General features: G+C 38.8%; 1 protein-coding gene across 1 annotated transcript in view; it reads right to left on the reverse strand.

Moving 5' to 3' along the window:
- Window positions 1–934: 934 nt before the first annotated feature.
- fbln7.S (fibulin 7 S homeolog) overlaps window positions 935–21,486 on the reverse strand; it is a 50,241-nt gene continuing 29,689 nt past the window's right edge. Inside the window, exons 3-8 of the mRNA XM_018265126.2 lie at window positions 16,724–16,894; window positions 7,079–7,204; window positions 6,678–6,815; window positions 5,207–5,344; window positions 4,116–4,254; window positions 935–2,048 (exon numbers count right to left, since the gene is read on the reverse strand). Coding sequence (XP_018120615.1) covers window positions 1,676–2,048; window positions 4,116–4,254; window positions 5,207–5,344; window positions 6,678–6,815; window positions 7,079–7,204; window positions 16,724–16,894 — 1,085 coding nt within the window. The 3' untranslated portion in view covers window positions 935–1,675. The remainder of the gene's footprint in view (window positions 2,049–4,115; window positions 4,255–5,206; window positions 5,345–6,677; window positions 6,816–7,078; window positions 7,205–16,723; window positions 16,895–21,486) is intronic.

Consider the following 21,486-nt stretch of genomic DNA (forward strand, 5'->3'; position numbering starts at 1 on the left):
GCCAACTGAATTGAAAAAAGTGTTGGAAGGTGAGCAACCCCTTTAATCAGGGGTACCATATGCATTTATACTTATACCTTTTTAAAGGAGAACTAAACCCTAAAAATGAATAAAATATATTCATATATATATATATATATGAATAATTCGTATATATTCTGAACTTAATGCACCAGCCTAAAGTTTCAGTTTCTCAATCGCAGCAATGATCCAGGACTTCAAACTTGTCACAGGGGGTCACCATCTTGGAAAGTGTCTGCGACACGCACATGCTCAGTGGGCTCTGAGCAGCTGTTTAGAAGCTAAGCTTAGGGGTCAAATGATCAAGCAGAAAGAGATTGACCTTTAATATAAGCTGATGCTACAAGGCTGATAATTAAATTCTGATGCTAGTTGCACTGGTTTCTGTGCCGCCATGCAGTAATTATCTGTATTAATTATTAATCAGCCTTTTATTGTGGTATTTTTATTATAATGTGTTAAGAAAAAATAATTCAATTTATTATACAGGGAGAGTTGGTTCCACTATAAATTTTTTGATATATACTAAGGAGCACATTTACTAAGCTCGAGTGAAGGATTCGAACAAAAAAAACATTGAATATTTTTTGGGTACTTCGACCATCGAATAGACTACTTCGCGCTTCGACTACGACTTCGAACTAAAAATCATTCTGCCATTCGATAGTCGAAGTACTGTCTCTTTAAAAAAAACTTTGACTACATACTTCGTCACTTTAAACCTACGAGCTACAATGTTAGCCTACGGGGACCTTCCCCATAAGCTTTCTAAGCTTTTTCTGATCGAAGAAAAATCGTTCGATCAATCGATTAAAATCCTTCGAATCATTCGATTCGAAGGATTTAATTGTTCGATTGAACGATTTATACTTCGATCGATCGAGCAAAGTATTTGCGGTAAATCCTTCGACTCCAAAGTCGAATGATTTTACTTCGAGGGTCGAATTCAAGGGTTAATTATCCCTCGATATTCGACCCTTAGTAAATGTGCCTCCATATGTATTACTTTTGGCCCGAACTTCCGACTTTAGGATCTTAAGCATTATGGCAACATTCTCAAGATTACTTTTAAGCTAAGCAAGACCTATTTGGGGAATAGGCAGGAAATACCTAAACATTAGTATGTGTTCAATACAGACAGGCAAGTTGTCCTGATGTATTTCTGTTTTTACAGACTTGGTATTCTCACTGTATATATATATATATATATATATATATATATATATATATATACACTTTATAATCTAAGCATAACATCGGTAGTGTAATATGATGACAAAAATATCATTGCATTAGGAGGTTTTAAAGCTCAAACGGATAATACCAATAGTGCAAGGTGCTCCAAAGATGTGGATAAAAATACTATAACTTGTTATTAATGTTCTGGTTACTAGTTGAAAGCATATGCTGCAACCTATTTTTATCTACTACAAAATAACTGTGGTAAACAGTTTCCTAGTGAGGCTTTTAACCATAGATTGCACTGACTAATCATGCATTTCTCTGCAGTTTTCAGTGTTTCACTTAATACTTTATATTTCCATTATTTCATTTCCTTTCTTGTGAATTCGCCCATACAAGGCAATCCTTATTCTTTTCCTTCTGAAGTCTTTGGTGGTAAGAAGAAGAGAGTCTTCTTTAAGTTCCTTTTGCTTTAAAAGTCATAGGGTGAAACAAAAACTGTGATCTTTGACACGTGCTTGGCCTGGAACATACGGTCCAAGTATTCTGACATATCTACATCCACTTCAATTACCTGCGGACCTTTTAGGCTCTGAACAAGAATCAGTTCTCCAGTTTGTCTGTCTGATCTTTGCATGACAAAATTCCCTCTGCTGTTGCCACCAACAATGCCAAATCGTAAGCTGTCGGGACCTGGTCGTCCAGGAGCAGATGCGGTAGCCATCCGAAATAGGGTAACTGGAGTTTGAATATTTGAAGGCAGAGAAAGATAGTGGAAGGAGATGGTCTTTGGAGCATGGTGACATGACCTGCTGTCCATTGGACATGGATTACGTTCACATTGGCTGCACAAAATAATGTAAAAAAAAAAAAAAAAAATTGAAAATAAATATGTACAAAAGAACATATACAGATGAAGCACACTTTGGGGCACATTTACTAAGTTTCTAAGTGAATTTTCGAATTAAATAACTTCGAATTTCAAAGTAATTTTTGGGTACTTCGACCATCGAATTGCTATGTAAGCTTATGGGGACCTCCTACAACCTATAGTTTGTTTTTTTAAAAATCGTTCGATCGATCGATGAAATCGTTCAAATCGTTCACTCAAAAAAAAACTTAGACTGTCAAATTTCTACAATTCGATGGTCGAATTCCGAAGTTTTACCACTTCGAAATTCGACCCTTAGTAATTGTGCCCCTTAGTATTAAGATTACACAAGTCACATAGCACACATTAGAGTCCTGCATTGGGTCAGGTATCCCTGGAATACCCAGAGGTCGGTTCAGGTCAGAAAATGATTCTGTGAGAGTGCGGGTACTACACAGGTAACCCACCTGGATACCTGGCTAAGGTGCTAGATTTGGCCCTCCCACCCTCTCTAGCGTTCAAGGGAAATTTATAGTCTCTTTCCTGCCAAATATATATATTGTATTATAAAATTTAGGGGCCTTATTTATCAAAATCCATGTAATTTAATTTAAAAAGTCAGACCAAACTAGAATCCACAAGCTTATTTATTATAAAAAAAAAAAAAAACATGATCTAATCGGATCTGGGACAGACCTGAAAAAAATCGAGTTTTTTCCCGAATCACTCTGAAGTCCGAAATAGTCTGATTTTCGGGCTTATTCCAGAGCAGACCACAGAACATTCCAAATAGGTTAGGGTCCTCTTCCACTGACTTATATACAACCTTGAAAGGTGTAAACTATTTTTTTCACTAAAAATTTCTATTTTTTTTTTTTTTTAAATATTTATATTTTAAAATAATGGAATTTTTTTGAGTTTTTGCCATTCAGACTTTATATAATAATAAAATAACCCCCTAGGAGTTTATAAGAAAGGATTGTGCCCAGGGTGCAATGTTAAGGGGACCTGGGGTTTTATGGATAACAGATCTTTTCGTAATTTGGATCTTCATACCTTAAATCTACTAGAATATCATTTCAACATTAAATAAACCCAACAAGAATTAATTATATCTTAGTTGGGATCCAGTACAAGGTACTGTTTTATTATTAAAGAGAAAAAGGAAATCATTTTTAAAAATTTGACTTATTTGAATGAAATGGAGTCTATGGAAGACGGCAATGATGTAATTCAGAGCTTTCTGGATAACGGGTTTCCGGATAATGGATCCCATACCTGTACTTAAAATCACTATGCGATTTTCACTGGATTGTGTATTCCCTCGGCAGCCTCTTTGGTTTAAAAGCAGCAGTGGCCAAGTGTTATAAGTCCTTTTAGCAGGATTAAGGAGCCTAATGCATTTATGATCAGTTTGACTGCTGTTTTATGAAAGCTCTCTATATAATTCTTTAGCTAAGACAAGCAATAGAACAGCTAGTAAAGAAGGATATACAAAGGAGTGATGGTACATAGTTAAATCGGGTTGAAAAAAGACAAAGTCCATCAAGTTCAACCCCTCCAAATGAAAACCCAGCATCCATACACCCCTTCATACACACACATAAATTATATACTGTATGTGAAATATGGAGGGGTGTGTGTATGAATACTGGGTTTTCATTTGGGTTACTTGCAGGTAAAACTTAGTCCCTTTGTAAAATGTATAATGAAGCAATAGAATTCTTAATGAATCAGATAAAATTGAGTATAGGACTGGCCAGATATGGGATGACTTTGACGTAGTTGGCCAGCTTAAATATATTGCACTATATGGACAAACAATCCCTGTGTTGTTTAAAGGGTAAGGCATTTTTCATTAGCAGTATGCACAAAATGTCTCTGTCTTAAATATATAGATAATGGGTTAAGTGCAGAGGACTCTTGTATTTGTCTGTATGTATTTTGCGGTCACAGCCTCATTGCACCCCCACCTAATGGTTTTAAAAATGAGTGGTGAGCACAACTTTCCCTTGTTCCATATGAAGTCATCTTTACTCACATAGGGGATGTTTTCACATAGGTGATGTTTCCATTGGATTTTGGGCATTCTGGTGAGACGCACTGAAAGCCCCCTCCAGTATTGATGCACATTGAAGCCCTTGAGCAGTTGTGCTGTCCCGAACTGCATTCATCTATATCTGATGATAAAAAGAATACAAATACAGTACCTGTATCATCTTAAAGGAATTGTTCAGTATAAAAATAAAAACTGGGTAAATAGATAGACTGTGCAAAATAAAAAAACATTTTCAATATAGTTACCCAAAAATTTAATGTATAAAGGCTGGAGTGACTGGATGTCTAACATAATAGCCAAAACTCTATCATATTATTTTATGTTATATTAGACATCTGGTCACTCCAGCCTTTATACATTACATTTTTGACCAACTAACTATATTAGATTTTTTTTTTATTTTGCACAGCCTACCGATTTACCCAGTTTTTACTCTGAACTGTTCCTTTAAGATATTATATATATTATGGCTGCCAATCAGTTTGCAAAGAAGCTAGTACAGCCAGTCATTTTGTCCAAAACCAGACATTCGAATGTTCATAAATCTGTCCTTAAAAGTAAAATTCAGCAGAACAATATCCATATTGATTTATTTTAGGGGCTTTCTGCCATTACACACGGCAAGTGAGATAAAATGGAGATGTATCCAAGAAGTTGTTTCCATGCCTTACCTGGAGCACCATATCTGCATTCTTTTTCCCATCATACTTCCGAAAGCAACAAATCAGCAAAACGCTTTCACATTAATTTGTTGTTTCATCATCATCATCATCATCATCATCATCATCATCATCATTATTATTTAAAAATGTGGCTTTTTAAAAGTAAACTCAAATTAGAATTAGCTTGAAGTTTGAAAATATACCTGCCATATATTTCTTTAGAAGCTGACCAGGTTTTACTATTCTTAAAGTCACATTTTTTTGCAATTTTCTGAAATATGCTCAAATGCAAATTTTAATGCTTTTGCCCTCTACCCCGTACCATAGATAAAGAAGTCTCCTCATTCTCAGATGTGAAAACATGCTTTTTAAGGATGCTGCAGCTGAATTAGGGTAATATAATATTCTCACCTTCACAACTTTTTCCATCTCCAAGTGTTTTAAATCCAGTAGGGCAAACACAACGAAAAGATCCAGGAGTGTTGATGCAGGTATGCATACATATGCGACGTGCACCCTCCACCCTAAAAACTTCACACTCATTAACATCTGTGGAGAAAGAACAAATGTTGATCCTTACAGGAATTATTACAGGAACATAATTAATGTTTTCTTTATTTCAGCTCTGCCTTTCTCTGCAGCAGTTTCTTTGCTGCTGTTCAACTCCTTCACGTACTTTAGTCGCCTATACACACAGCAACATTGTTTTAATTCATGAGTCTACAAATTATTTCCCAGAGTTCAGGTTATTTCAGGCAAACTAATCTGTTTAACTCCCGAGGATCAAAAGCTGTACATTGTAGTTGTATACGTGAGGCTAATGGCACAAAACACTTTTTGTCACCTATGCAAAATCACTTTTTCAGCAAATGCTCAAAAACAACTTTGCATTGGAGATTATTGGAATTGCCACATGCTTGCAAATAGAATCAAATTATCAGATATTGCAGAAGGTAGCATTTACATGCATTTCTACTGGCACAAAGCCATAACCCTTAGTTTTATACATTTTCCATAGTATGTGTAATACAGTCACTTGGAAACATGTACTTAGGCTAGTGCCACGGGGAGCTGATTTTTTTGGCCGAAAAATCAGCTGATCCATTGGTCTCTGCCAGCTCCTATATCTGCACTCAGTGTCGAACTTGGGGAGGAAGGGCCCACCGGAAAACCCAAGCTAAGAGCCCACCGCCCCATCCTGACCACTTCAGCACACCCATGAATCCCCATGACCTATTCTGGTGCCCCCCCATGATTACTGCTGCCACAATCGCTGGTTATGATCGCTGATGCAATGTATGTTTATGGAGTGTTGGAGGAAACTAGAGCACCTGCAGGAAGCCAACACATCCATGGGTAGAATCAGCAATATGCCTGCAGATAATGCCCAATCAATTCCAGAACCCCAACACTACAAGGCAGAAGTGCTACATAAACTAACATGGTGGTTTAAGGAATGATATGCCACATTATGGAAGGAACAATAATTTGCATAACTACCACATAGGAAATCTGCTTCTGTCTGTTGTCTGAAAAAGGAAGTTCTGTTCTCCATTTTTTATAATTGGAGAAACAGAATTGTCAATACACCATACCTGAATTTACATTATGCAGAAAGTACCATGCATTCCAGATAAACAATCCCATTACAGGCCTGGATTGTGATTCAAAATATGCCCTAGAATTTCAAGTACACAGAGGCCGAAACAGGCCTCCACAGGCCCAATAAATAGTGACTGCCTATGGCATTTTACAGCAGCTCCTCTGATATTTGCCAGAATCTACATATTGCCAGTCCAGGTCACTCTGTATTCCATAGCTTATTTACAATATATGTTGCTTACAATAAAGAATATTGCTATATTAAAAAATAGTCTCCTACCTTGACAAATGCCATTGTCGGGTGTACCGCTCATTTGGAATCCAGCATCACAGCTACAGTGCTGGGTACGATCAATTCTGGCACATCTGGGCTTACGGTTAAAGGCTAAATCACTGGAAACAGTCCATTCTGGAAGTGCTTTGGAAGCAATTGGGAACCATTAAAGGACAAGGAAAGTTAAACTAAAGAAGTAGGTAGAAATGTTATACATATTATATGTTTTGGGCTTCTGTACCAGACAAGTCAATCATAGCCCTTTAGCAGTAAAGACCTGAGTCTCCAAAGATGCCCCAGTAGCTTCCCATCTTCTTTAGTTCTCCTTTAAATAACCACAAGACAGTTTCTGTTGTGGCATCTATCAAGAAAAAAAAGCAGTGCATTTTTTCTTTGTGTTCTATTACCTGTCTGTGTTTGGTGCTGGCAATTGGATCCAGACCACTCTTGTGGACAATTACATATGTATTGATTGGCTCCCTCCTCACAGGTTCCTCCATTTAGACATGGGTTACTGCTGCATACATTGGTATCTAAGAAACAAACCATTTTAGAAACATTCATTTGAAAGTAAAACAGAGATTCTAAAAGAATATATGGGGCTCTATGTATTATTGGGATACGTGTGAGTACACAAGCATGGCTGAAGAGCTATTTGCAGATTATTTTGTTTTGCATTATAGTAAATATCAAAACAACTGTGGATGTTGCTGGAATGTGCAGATTGATATGCTGTAGGCATAAATTTCATATGCTTATTAGAACAGTATGGAATGGGTTAATATTGGATGTGGGTTGTCGTAAAAAGAGAATGCTGCCAATGAGGGTATAATACAGATGATTAGAGATGGTCGAATCTGTGGCGTTTCGTTTCAGCAAAAAATTTGCAAATTTACTGAAAAATTCGCAAAATGGTGAAAAATTTGCAAAACACATTGAAGGCAATGGGCGTCAAAATAATTTTGACTCGCAACTATTTTGTCGAAATGCATTTAAGTCAATGTGGGTCCAAACAATTTTGACGTGCAGGAATTTTTATACGTGCGACTTTTGTGACGTGTGACATTTTTTTTTTTTTCATGGATATTTTGCCTCGTATCCATACCTGCCGAATTTATTCGCCCATCACTATAGATGATATAACATAAGCATAAAAGTAACGCAGGAGATGAACTAACGCGATAATGATGGAATCTAACACATTTCTATCAAAACGTATTCCTTATAATGAATGCCAATCGTGTATTGCCCTACTGAATGTATCTTAGGGTTAGTACACTAAAATGATCAAAACCTTTAGGGAACCACGTAAAAAAGGGGGTACTCCCTTAAAATAACATATGTAGCTTGATATGGCAATTGATGTCAAGGTACAGCACCACACTGCTTTTCAATCATTGTCCTAAAAACCCATCATGGTCTAAGCATGCTTGTATGTTGTCTTTGGTCCTCTTACCCCAAACAGCACTGTGAGACATCTGCTAAGCAATATTGTTTGGCAAAATCCTTTCCCTTTCTTAAATGAATGACACGTGAATTTGATTCTATATTTGCCTCTTTGACATGTTCCAACTAGCTTAAAGGAGAAGAAAAGCTACAGAGGCATGGTATTGCCAATAGATTAGCTGCAATAGTGCAAGGTAGAATGCTATATTTATTCTGTAGAATGCTTTACCATATCTGAGTAAAAAGCTCTAGAAGCTCTCTCTGTTTGTTTAAGATAGCAGCTGCAGTATTAGCGTGGTGTGACATCACTTCCTACCTGAGTCTCTCCCTGCTCACTCATAGCTCTGGGCTCAGATTACAGCAGGGAAGGAGGGGGGGGGAGAAGCAAACTGAGCATGCTCACGCCTGGTGCAAGGAGGTTTAAGCTGAAGGCAGGAAGTCTGATACAGAAGCCCATGTGTACACAATAGAAGGAAAGAAATGCAGTGTTTCTTTTGACAGGGGACTCAGCGCAGCATTACTTTGAGGGTTTATTGGTATATTTAGGTGGACCTTTCTGATAAGTCTTACTTAGTTTAAACCTTTCCTTCTCCGTTAAAGGGCATGTAAAGGCAAAAAAATAAAATCTCATTTTTAGTTTCTTTAATGAAAAAGAAACCTATCTCCAATACACTTTCATTAAAAAATGTGTACCGTTTTTATAAGAAACCTGACTATATGCAGTTAAATTCTCCCTTCATTTACTGCTGTGAATAGGAATTGTCAGAAGGTCCCTAACTGCTGAGCAGGGAAACAATCATACTTATGAACAGCAGGGGGAGCCCCCACCTTACTTCCCAGCCATGCAGAACGCAAGCAGCTTTGTTTGACTATCCCTAATCAGCCCAGACCATACTGAGCATGTGCACTTAGTCTTAGTCTTGCAAAGATGTTGATGATAAAGTTACAAGATGTTGACCCCCTGTAGCCAACTTTGAAAGCATAAATCATTTGTTTGATTAAGCTTGTGGTGCAGTAAGTTCATGTTTATATTTAGTATACAAAATACAGCATTTCTAGCCTTATTCTTTTTTAGACTTTACATGCCCTTTAAAAGAGGCTACATGTTCTTTTCAATATTTAAATATCCTAGCTGTGTTCTAGTGTCTGTTTGGAAAGGCAAAGGCATGTGGGCTTTAGTGGAAAGTCTTTCTTTCTACTTTCAGTTTTGGAAGGAAGCTTTCTAGGTATTGGGCCCAGAAGATAACATACTATAAGACAAGTATGAAACATGTAGTTTTGGATTTGTAGCTGCTTCACGCCTGATTTTACTCACAGCAGGTTGAGGCATTTTTCTCTGTTACAAGATACAAGACACTAACCAACATACACAGCATGTAAAATCCCCAGTTTGCTATTGGCAGGTCAGGTTTGGGAGGAAAAAATTCTATTTTGCATTTCAGATTTGGTACAGATGGAGCGTGGATTATTACAATATAACACGTGCAGCAATGCTGTCCCCATGGCATCATTTTCTTTCTGCGCAGGCCCCGAATCTATTATGAACAAGTTAGACAAAGAGATGGATTGCTTCATAAAACATATTTCTGAAACATCTGTAAACGTTCTCTCACTGGCACAGTAGCTGCGTGCATCCTTTTTATATGAGTGCATTCAGGTTTCTGTGCTTAAAGGAAAACAAAAGTCCTGTCCCCCTAAATAATGTGCTTTTTGCATAGACCTGGGGTACACTTTTACTCATACCCCAGCTCTCTGCAAAACCGAGAACAAAGGCAAACATTCCAAAGGGGGTAGAAAGGCATCATCAAATTATGAAGGAGATTTAATACTCCAGAAAAATGCTTTTGAAGATATATATCCATATGAAATGTATATTATTACATGCCATTTATTTGGTGAGACTGCTTGCTTGCGTTGTGATTTTGCATCAGGACAGACTTATGGGGTATATTTATCAAAGAATGAAGTTAGAGATAACAAGGTATGTGATCTGTTTTCCAGAATCCCATTATCCAGAATGCTCTGAATTACAGAAAGTCATTCTCCCATAGACTTCATTTTAGGGATGAACCGAATCCAGGATTCGGTTCGAGATTCGGCCAGGATTCAGCCTTTTTCAGCAGTATTCGGATTCAGCTGAATCCTTTTGCCTGGCTGAACCGAATCCGAATCCTAATTTGGGGGTTCGGCCGAATCCAAAATAGTGAAATTGGTGCATCCCTACTTCATTTTAATCCAAATTTAAAAAAAAATGATTTCCTTTTTCTCTGTATTAATAAAATAGTACCTTATACTTGATCCAAACTAAGATAATAATCCTTATTGGAAGTGGAACCAGCCTATTGGATTTAGTTAATGTTTACATGGTTTTCTAGTAGACTTAAGGTATGAAGATCCAAATTACGAAAAGATCCCTTATCCCGTTAGGGTGCTGGCAAAGTACCTGTTCTGTCTTCATTTCCACAGGTTTGGACCTTCTCTAAGGCTCTTTCACTGAATTTTCCCACTCACAGATGAGCTGCTGTCTTGTAACAGGGGGATTTGATGAGTGAGTTGTACAAGGATGAGGAACCCAAAGTATTGTGCAGAGTGGGGAAGAATTAGAGCAATCATGGGAGTGGGTACCCTCATATGTAGGCCAGGCACTCTCACATGCCTAAATGATGGATAGTCTAGTGATGCACTATTATGCCAGAAGTTATAGATAGGACATAGAAAGGGTCAGTTTTAGGTTACAGCAGAGCGAGCTGAACTAAACCATCAAAATGGGTAAAAAGGCCATATTTTATATAGTGAACTTATTGAATCAGCCTAAAGGTTTTGCATCGCTATAGTGATAATGATCCTGGCCTTCACAGGATTTTCCCCTCTTGAATTTTGTTAGAAGTGTCTGCAACATGCACATAGTGCTGTTGAGAAGCAAAGCTTAAGGGTTGCTGCAAATCATCAAGCAGAAAATGAGGTTTGACTGTCATATAAACTGAAGCTCAGGGGTGCTGCGCCAATGAAGCGAGATGAGAAACTTGTCTCAGATTGTAGCTCCCTACAAGTTTTCAAACTTTAAATTCAGCTCTTCTAGTGCACACAGCTCAGTTGTGCTCTCTGTGCTATAGACATGGACCCCCTCAGATGCTGGAAAGGTGAGCCCGGAAGGGAAGGGGACGACAGAACGAAAGTCGCCTCACAGCAGCAATGGCGTCAGGATTAACCCTGCTGATACTACAGAGCTGATTATTACATTTTGATCTAACTGTGCTGGTTTCTAAGCAGCCATGTTTTAATAATCTGAATTATTTACTAATTAGCCTTATAGTGTGACATTATATATATTCAGTATATTGTGCATCGGTCCCTAAGCTCAGTAAGTGACAGCAGGACAATGCGTGCGCGGTTATTTATAAATCGGCATTTTAGGAGGCGCAGGAAATTTTCATTGCTAAAGGGCTGTTGTTACCTTGGGCTGGTTTACAAGCTCAAAACATAATGAACAACAATTCTACCCTAATTCTATATTAAAGCTTTGGTTCTCCTTAAAGATAACTCAGCAATGCTTTAGGCATTGCTACTAGGCATTCTCTTCTCTTAACCTTTAACCTTTTACTACTTCCCTTTCCTTCATTCTGTACCATTCCTGGATGGGGGGGGGGTGTAAATGAGGATCAGGTTTGGGTTTTACCATTTTTAACTTATTCGTGACTTCTTGCCTGGTAGCATTTTGTTTTCACCTTAAAGGGATACTGTCATGGGAAAACTGGTTTTTTTTCAAAACGCATCAGTAAATACTGCTGCTTCAGCAGAATTCTGCGCTGAAATCTATTTTTCAAAAGAGCAAAGGTTTTTTTTATATTTATTCTTGAAATCTGACATGGAGCTAGACATATTGTCAGTTTCTCAGCTGCCTCCAGTCATGTGACTTGTGCTCTGATAAACTTCAGTCACTCTTTACTGCTTTACTGCAAGTTGGAGTGATATCACCCCTACCCCCCAGCAGCCTAACAACAGAACAGTGGGAAGGTAACCAGATAGCAGCTCCCTAACACAAGATAACAGCTGCCTGGTAGATCTAAGAACAGCACTCAATAGTAAAATCCAGGTCCCACTGCGACACGTTCAGTTACATTGAGTAGTAGAAACAACAGCCTGCCAGAAAGCACTTCCATCCTAAAGTGCTGGCTCTTTCTGAAAGCACATGATCAGGCAAAATGACCTGAGATGGCTGCCTACACATTAATATTACTAAAAAAAATATACTCGCTGGTTCAGGAATGAAATTTTATATTGCAGAGTGAATTTAAACAGTGTAATTTAGAAAAAAAACGACATCATAAAAATGATGACAGAATCCCTTTAAGTTCGTAACATATATAACATATCTGCGGAATGCATCATTTTTGCATCTTTTCTCTTGAAACCCAACATGCTATTTATAACATTTCACAGAATATCATATTCCATCAGACGGCGGAGTGTGCACACAGAGGCAGCCAATGAATGCCACATGACAAACCATTCCCCGTGTCCTGCCAAGAGACTCATTCCTAATGCCATTAATCACAGATTCCAAATAGCTGAACTCCACTAGACCAGAAACTTACTCCATGTAAAGTCAAATGCAATAAGTGGAGCTTCTATGAAATGACTTCTTAGCATAGTCTGATCTTTGTTTCTTGTGTAGGCAAGACTGGGCACAGATGGGCTGGCATCACTGACTCATCCCAGAGATTTAATCAGATAGCTGATACAAAAGGGACCACGAGTAGGGAAATAAACAGGTGGAATTAACCTCTGGAATGTGCAGCACAGGACCGCCATCAGAAATCGCAGGGCCCCGTAAAACAACATTTCCTGGGCCCCCTGGGCTGTGCCCACTGCAAGCCCCACCTACAGGTCCGCCCTCCCCACCACACAGTAAAAAATATTGGTGGCTAGGGTTCCCACATGTTAATAAAAAACAAAACAAAAAGTTATTGGTGGTCAGGGTCCCCCATTGTGGCCAGGGCCCCCCCATTAAGAAATATTGGTGGCTAGGACCCCACATGAGAAAAAAACAAATTGGTGGCCAAAATTGGTGGCCAGGGCCCCTTAAACGTCCATGCCTTCCCAAAGTCAGATGGGGGGCCTGGCTAATCAAATAAGTGTGGCGTAGCCGGGGCCCCCTACAACTCTCCCCCCTGTCCCCCCCTGATGGCTGCCCTGGTGCAGCATGTCAAGTATTTTTATGGAAATCCTCATAAAGGTCTCTTTATTTCTTATCTGTATTAAACTAAAGCTGGCCATAGATGTAAAGATTTTTTAAAAGATCCGATCGTCATTGTGAGACCACGATTATCTCGAAATGATCGTCCATCTACTAAATAGACCATTTCAGGCGATATTGCCAGGAAAACAAAGGGGAGCTGCCTGCTTGGCCCTGCAAACATAGATAGATTGCACTGGGACCGATAATGATTTTTTAACCTGGCCGATCAATTTTCTGACAGATGTCGGCCGAAAAATCGTAAGATGTACGATTGTTCCAATCCCACTAACTGCAAGATAATTTTCGAAGGATTGGTCGGACTTTGCTAAAATCGATCGCTCTGCAAGAAAAATCTTTGCGTCTATGGGGAGCTTAAGCAGGATAAAATCTGCCTCTGTCTCGCTGTTCTATTTCCTCCTCCCCAATGAATTTAAAGAAATAACTGCTGGACTGACACAATTTTATACTGGATAGTTCGCATATGGGGCTCTTGTAATAACTAATACCTAACCTCCAGGCTTTGTAGTCACTGCACAGCTATGCCAATTATTTAGTGGTTTGTTAGAAATAAAGTAGCCAGTGGGATTAGAAATATGCTCTAATTCTAGGGAAACATAACACTTGTTTATAATTATGCTCTCAGCCTATTGGCGTTGGATTACGTTATCCTTTAGGTTGTCTGCTGTAACGAGAGACAAGACGCAAACTGGCAATAAATCTTTTTATTATATTGCTTTCCTTCCACTGGTTTACATAATGCATCCATTAGAATGCGAATGATTTATGACATGGCAGCATGAAAGCTCAGCCATACAGCTGAAGTCAGTAATACGATTTTAACTCTCGGAAGCTTAAAGGCAATGGGGTTTTATATACTGTATCAATGCTTCTCTACAGACTTTCCTTACATCACACAGAAAAGCTGGTAAGGCTTTTTTTTCTTTTACAAAGTCATACATATGCAACGCTGATACTATACATGCTATACAACTTTCAGGGGATTATTTATTAAAGTCTGAATGCCAAAAAACGTGGGAAAAAAAGTTTTTTTTACTATGAAATCTGAATTTTTAGTGGAAAAAATCCCAGAGGATGTAAAAAAGTCAGAATCCAAAAATACTCCATCTTCAACCTGTCCAGGTCCTGTAGAAGTCAATGGCAGAGGTCCTATTTGCAATTTGAAGTTATTATGGTCTGCACTGGATTTCGTACCGTAATCCGAACATTTCAGGCTTTTCCGGCGATTCCTCCAAGTTCATGAAAAATTTGGACTCTTTGGGGATCAAATCTGAAAAATTCGGATTTTTTTTTGCGTGACAATCCGAAAACGTTACATTTTTCATTTTAGGTTACTCTTTGTGCAGTCCATGAGGAACATAACGGTGGTGTACCAAAGTTAAAGGTGTGACTTTTGCCCACTGACAGAAGAGCATGTGGCCACACAGCCTGAGACAGTCGCATCTAAAGGTGGCCATACACGGGCCGATAAAAGCTGCCGACAGACCGTGTTGGCAGCTTATTGGCCCGTGTATGGGGGCCCCCGACGGGCTTCCCCGATCGAGATCTGGCCGAAATCTGATCGCGGCCGCATCTGTTCATTGATGCGGTCCCGCGATCCGACCGCCCGTTTGGCGAACGCTAGGATCCGATCGTTGGGCCCTAGGGCCCACGATCGGATCAGCCCGATATTGCCCACCTCAAGGTGGGCATATCGGAGGGAGATCCGCTCGTTTGGCGACATCTATCTATCCGTGTATGGCCACCTTTAGGCTAGATTAAACTGGAAGTCAAGTAAATAACTCCTCTACAGAAGTTAAAGGAGTTGCTCACCTTCAAACTAGTTGTTTTCAGATAGATCACCAGAAATAACGACTTTTTCCAATTACTTTCTATTTTCTATGTGTCACAGTTTTTCTAAGGGCTCTTTCATTACAGGCAGCTGTTAGAATTGATACATTGCTAATTCTCCAGAGATGCTGCTGAGAAATGTATCAACTAAATGTTGCAAAATTCTAACAGTTCAGAGTCTGCACCCGAATTACTGAGCTGTCAGACTCAAACACCAGAGACAGGAACGTTTCACTTTAAACTTAGATTTTGGAAAAACAGTAAAAAATAAATAATGGAAAGTCAATGAAAAAAGTCTTTATTTCTGGGGAACAATCTGAAAACAACTGAACTGAAAAAAAAAAAGTGTTTGGAAGGTGAACAACCCGTTTAAGGGAATAAGGAAAAGTAAACTGTTAATTAGCAGTGAAACACGTTTGGTCACTTGCACATACATACAAATGAAGAAGGTATGATTTATTGAAGGTTTGCTGGCAACTACATGCTATCCGTCCTAACAGATGGCACCACAATCATCTGCTTTGAAAAGTGGTATGTAAGTAGCCAAAATTAAGAGAAAATAAGGTTAGCAAGGTATAGAATAAATTATATAGTGGCTCTGTGGCTAGAAATGTTACATGTTGACATGTTTTTGTCCTCCTTAGCAGTAGGGTCTGTGTCGCAGTAGATTATCCCATTATATTCCCCTATTCTTTTCTGCTGAATCACAATGCTTCACTGTTGACACTTAAGGTGGCCATACACGGGCAGATATTGGTCCTTTAGACCGATTTGGCAGCTTATCTGCCCATGCATGGGGGCTCCCGACGGGTCCTCCTGATCGATATCAGGCCAAAATTCGGCCAGATATTGATCAGTCAGGTTTTTTTCACCGCACCGCACCGGCTAGTTGATGCAGTCCTGCGACCCATCGGCGCCCATTCCCAGCACTGTAATCCAATCGATTGGCCCCAAGACCGAACGTTTGGCTTCACCTGATATCGCTCAGCCGCTAATGACCATATAGGGTTAAGATCCGCTCGTTTGGCGAGGTCGCCAAACTAGCAGATCTAATAGTGTATGGCCACCATTAGAACATAAGGGTTCTAACTGTAGGGTCTGCCTATGGAGGGCTACTTATGAAAGGTCAAATTTTAGTGATTTTAGAGGTTTTTGAAAGCACGATTAAACTCTTTTTCTAAAAAACGCTAAACAATGCACGGTTAGGGTTACAAAACCATCTAAATTTCCAAAATGTAATAATCAACACTGTACCATCAGCTTCTATAACAAATGAATCTGATTTTCGCAACCCCAGTATTTACACCACTGACTTACCGACTCTCAATAAATGGCCTAGCAAGATCTAAGATGAGGATCTCCTGTGGACAGATTTGAAGGCTGAACATTTCTGCTGCTACAGTAAGTTGAGTATATATAATACATTTATTTTATACATTCTATTACTTAGAAAGCATGCCAGTCATAGATTTACCAGGCATAGAGAGGTGACATGAATGCAACAAAAATCTGAAGTTACCTTTGCAGTGAGGAGCTTCTCCGGTCCAGCTTCCATTTTGCTGACACAGTCTGCTGCTGGGACCAATAATCTGGTAACCAGTGTCACAGGTGTAATGGACTTCATGGTCTGCTAGGTACTTGGAACCAAACTTTTTGCCATTTTGAGGAGCTTCCAGTGCTGTGCAGACCACTGTAGGCAGAAGTTAGATGTACATAAAATGTATTTTTGTTATAGGTCATTTTAATTAAGCTTCTTGACTCCAGTCATTCAACACAACCCCACCCTCAAGACTTCTTCACATATAGGCTGGTGGCTCCACCTGCACTCGTATAAAGAGAACCACTTAGTGCTGGCTCAGAAATAACGTATTCTACAGTCTATGGAACTTTAAAATAAATTTAAACAAAACAAGATAATAGAGAACTTTTTCCACGAACAGCAAAATAAAAATCACAAATATTATGGAATTCAATAAAGTAGTTTAATATTTTTGCGGATGCTTTTTATATGTGTTAACAATAAGCAGAGATAAAAAAAATGTAGAAAGAGAGGTACGCCAGCCAAAATAGAACATAAAGCCAGAAAAATGATACGTTTTATAACTGACAGTTATATTAAGAATAATTTCTGCAGGGAGTCCCAGTGCACACTTGTTACACCACTGATGCTGAAAAACTTTTTCAGAGAGTGGGGCAGCAAACTACAACTTTGGTAGAAATAACAAAAATATGTGTAACTGTGTAACTCTAGGCAGAGTCACTTAGTGGCTACTGAAGCAAATATTATACTATATCTTGCATAAAAATGGGCTTTAACTTGAGGTATGAAAATATCAAGTTGTCACTAACAATGAGAATGACTTCCTTGCTTCCCACTGAATGTGAAGTAATTAAACATTTCCTGGGACAGAGAGTCAAAAACAAAAGACACTAAAGCCTGTAAAGCAGGGATAGTTGGTAACTATAAAATTATATGGATATTTCCAGCAATAATGAGAACACTGTGAAAATAACTTTGAAAAAAATAATTTTACAAATACAACTCTCTGTGGTTCTCCAAGATCATTCACACCTAAACTAATCTGATATTTTTTATAAAAACTGTCACTATGAGGAGAATTTAATTAAAAGGGTTTTAAGATAATCTTTCTAAGATTAAATATTAGTCATGCACCAAAACATTTTGTTACTATTTCTTGCTATTTTCCATTATTTTTATTATGTTAGTAAAATACATTGGAAGTTACTGAGGAATTCAGTGACCATATAAAGGCATAAAACCGTAGCCAAGTACTTATATACAGATCACGGAACTCAAAGGTGACTTCTAATATCCTTATATTTTAAAACATGGGGGCAGGTTCACTAAAGGGCGAATTGTCGCCAGTGAACGCTTCGCACACATCGCACCACTTTGCTAGGTACAAATTCTGGGCGCCTAACGCTGGCGACTTTTCGCTAGCGTTACTTCGGCAGTGCGAGCATTTCATAGCGAAGATGCGTTAGTGTTCATTTGTGCCTATTGAAAATTCGCTATTGATCTTGAGCTTAGGTCAATTTGCATACGGCGTGTAATTTAAAGTTGTATGGACGTCTTTATTATTAATGTTGGCGCAAATTTTTATAGCGAAGATGCACTAGCATTCGTTTTTGCCTAGCGAAAATTCGCTATTGATCTTGCGCTTAGGTCAATTTGCATACGGAGGGTAATTTAAAGTTGTATAGACTTCTTTATTATAAATGTTGGTGCAAATGCTTGAAGTTACCACTTTTTATTACAAATGTCGAGGGGAACCTTAAGACAAGAACGTTAATATAATGCCCTACACATGAGCCCACTGTAAAATTAATGTTCCATATGTTATGAAATGTCTGGAGAAAACCAGTTACCAAAAAAAGTTTAAGTCAGGACTTTTGCAGGCAATTCCGCTTCTGAGAAGGGATAGTTGCCAACGTTGATGGAACTTTAATGCATTTTCGGCACACAAGATATGATGTTACTGACAGAAGACTGAGGAAGATCTAGCTTCTTTTTAGCACTTCGCCTGGTCTGAAGTCAAATCTGGCAAACTTTACTTTACTGAATTTGCAGAGTAACAACCATTTGCCAGAGCGAAAATTTGCCTGCCAATAGAGTGTGAATGAACACTAGCGACGGTCTCTTTCCTTAGCAAATTGGCGCCTGCGCCTGTTAGTGAATTGGCGATGTCCCTGCATATATGGCTTCTTCCTGCCGTGACCTCCCTTTGTCGGGTGGTCTTGGCAGAAGCATTGCATGCGCGTACACACGTGTCACAGTGCACCGGCGCACCAATGCAGCAGTGGGGGTCCGGAGGGGGGCCCTGGGACAACAGCCTCGGTGGGCCCCGGGCCCCCCTTTCCGACTCTGATTTTAAGCATATAAGTCACTGAAGTTCCCCTCTCTCTCTCTCTCTCTCTCTCTCTCTCTCCAGATAGAGTATTCAGCTTTAAGCATTCTGTAACTTCCAAAGGGCCCTCTTAAAAGAGCAGTAATATCAAACAATTAAGGGGCAAATTTACTTATGGTCGAATATCGAGGGTTAATTAACCCTCGATATTCAACTGCCGAATGTAAATCCTTCAACTTCGAATATCGAAGTCGTAGGATTTACCTCAAATAGTTCGATCGATAAAAGGATTTTAATTCATCGATCGAACGATTTTTCATCAAAAAAAAAAAATCAGAAAGCCTATGGGGACCTAGCACTTTGGTAGGTTTTAGGTGGCGAAGTAGGGGGTCGAAGTTTTTTTAAAAGAGACAGTACGACTATCCAATGGTCGATTAGTCGAACGATTTTTAGTTCGAATCGTTCCATTCGAAGTTGTAGTCGAAGGTCAAAGTAGCCAATTCGATGGTCGAAGTAGCCAAAAAAAACATTCGAAATTCGAAGGTTTTTTTATTCGATACCTTCACTCAAGCTAAGTAAATGGACCCCTTAGTGTTTTAAAGTACTATATATATAGTATATAAGTACTATATATATATATATATATATATATATATATATATATATATATATATATATATATATATATATATAGTATATAATATACTGCTGCCTTGCATTGGTAAAAGTGTCGTCTTTCCTTCAGAAAGAATACGATAGTAGTAGTGCTATAGTTTACATAAACAAACTGCTGTGTAGCCATGGGGGCAGCCATTCAAGCTGTAAAAGAAGAAACTGCACAGGTTACAAAATTCTGTCATACAATACAGTAGCATTCAATAGATCAAATCTATCTGCTATGTAACCCGTGCATTGAATGGCTGCCCCTATGGTTACACAGCAGCTTGTTTATATAACTATAGTAGTGTTTCTGAAGCAAACACACAACTTATACAAGGGCAGGACAAAAGTACATTGTATATTTATTTCTTTAAAATGGTTTATTTTTTTGTGTGTGTTTTACTGTTCGTAACCCCCATCAAGACTAGGCTAGACCTTGTCTGGCACCGGTTACATTTGACCCTCTTTCCACAGGATGGGCCTTTGCTACTTGAAATGATGGATTGATGTTTTACAACTACATCTCACTTGTGACTAAATAACAGAACTGGACGCCAGAAAGTTCTTGAACAAAACAAACAGCAACAGGTTTTATACTCTTAAAGGGGAACTATCGCGAAAATTTAAATTTTCTATAAGCTCCATCATACTGAAATAACTTTCTAAATACAATCAATTAAAAATTCTGCATTGCTTCTGAAATAAGCAAGTTTATGCTCACTATTCCTCTCTCAGCATCTCTTCATTCAGGTCCTTTAGTTGGGTGTCAGATGAATGATCCCATTTATTTTATAGGGGGGCTTCCTTTCCTAGCAGATGAATTAGAGCTCACTCAAATAACTGATTCCAGTACAAACAAAATCTAACAAAATAATTGCCTTTTGCACAAATCCTGCATGTAGAGAGACATGATGTCTGGTAATTTTAATAGAGTAAGCTCTGATACATCTTCTAGGCAAACGAAGCCCCCCCCCTGTAAGATACATAGGAGATCTGACTACTCCTCATTCACAGGGTCCCTGTATCCCCTTCACCTAGGGCCTTCCCTTTACTGGGGCCTAAGCTCCAGGCTCCGATTACCATCCATTCCCTCCTGGAATGGAAGGGGAAAATTGAAGCTCTACCCTCTGCCCAGCACTATAGTAAAGTGTGACAGGAACTTGTCATCAGCCTCTGGGCCAATGATACACTGTACACATTATGCTGATAAGCAAAAGTAGATACATGGGCTTTTGTCCAGCAGCCAGAGAACATGAAAGTGTAGGAATTTAGCATTAACCCTATGGGTCACTACAGTTAATTTAAGTGAAAGTCTAGTCTCTAGCACATCCAATATAAGGTTTGGGTGGACAGTGCTTAAAAGTCTATTTACCTTTCTCATTTCTGTCAATATCTGATGTGTGAATTAGTCATGCATCAATACTGATTGACTGGAGCATTACTGCGGCATATACAGTCTTTGCTCCAACTTGCATTTCCTCCATGCTCCCTCCACACTGCTTGCATCTTTATTTACAAATAAAAGGCAGCTAAAGCCTAGCTATAAATAGGGTCGTTTCTCTTTAAATGATTCAGTGATAACTGGAAACAGCTCTCTCTTTTCTTGCATCTCCAGTATCTTCATGGTTTTCAGTACATCTTTCAGACGAAGTGCCAGGTCACGATACAAATGCTTTTGAAGAAGATCAATGATGCTAAAAAAATAGACTTGGTATTCCAAAATGTGCCACTTTCCAGATTTCAGGTTTCCAAT

This window comes from Xenopus laevis, chromosome 5S, assembly GCF_017654675.1.
Source record: "Xenopus laevis strain J_2021 chromosome 5S, Xenopus_laevis_v10.1, whole genome shotgun sequence".
NCBI lineage: Eukaryota > Metazoa > Chordata > Amphibia > Anura > Pipidae > Xenopus > Xenopus laevis.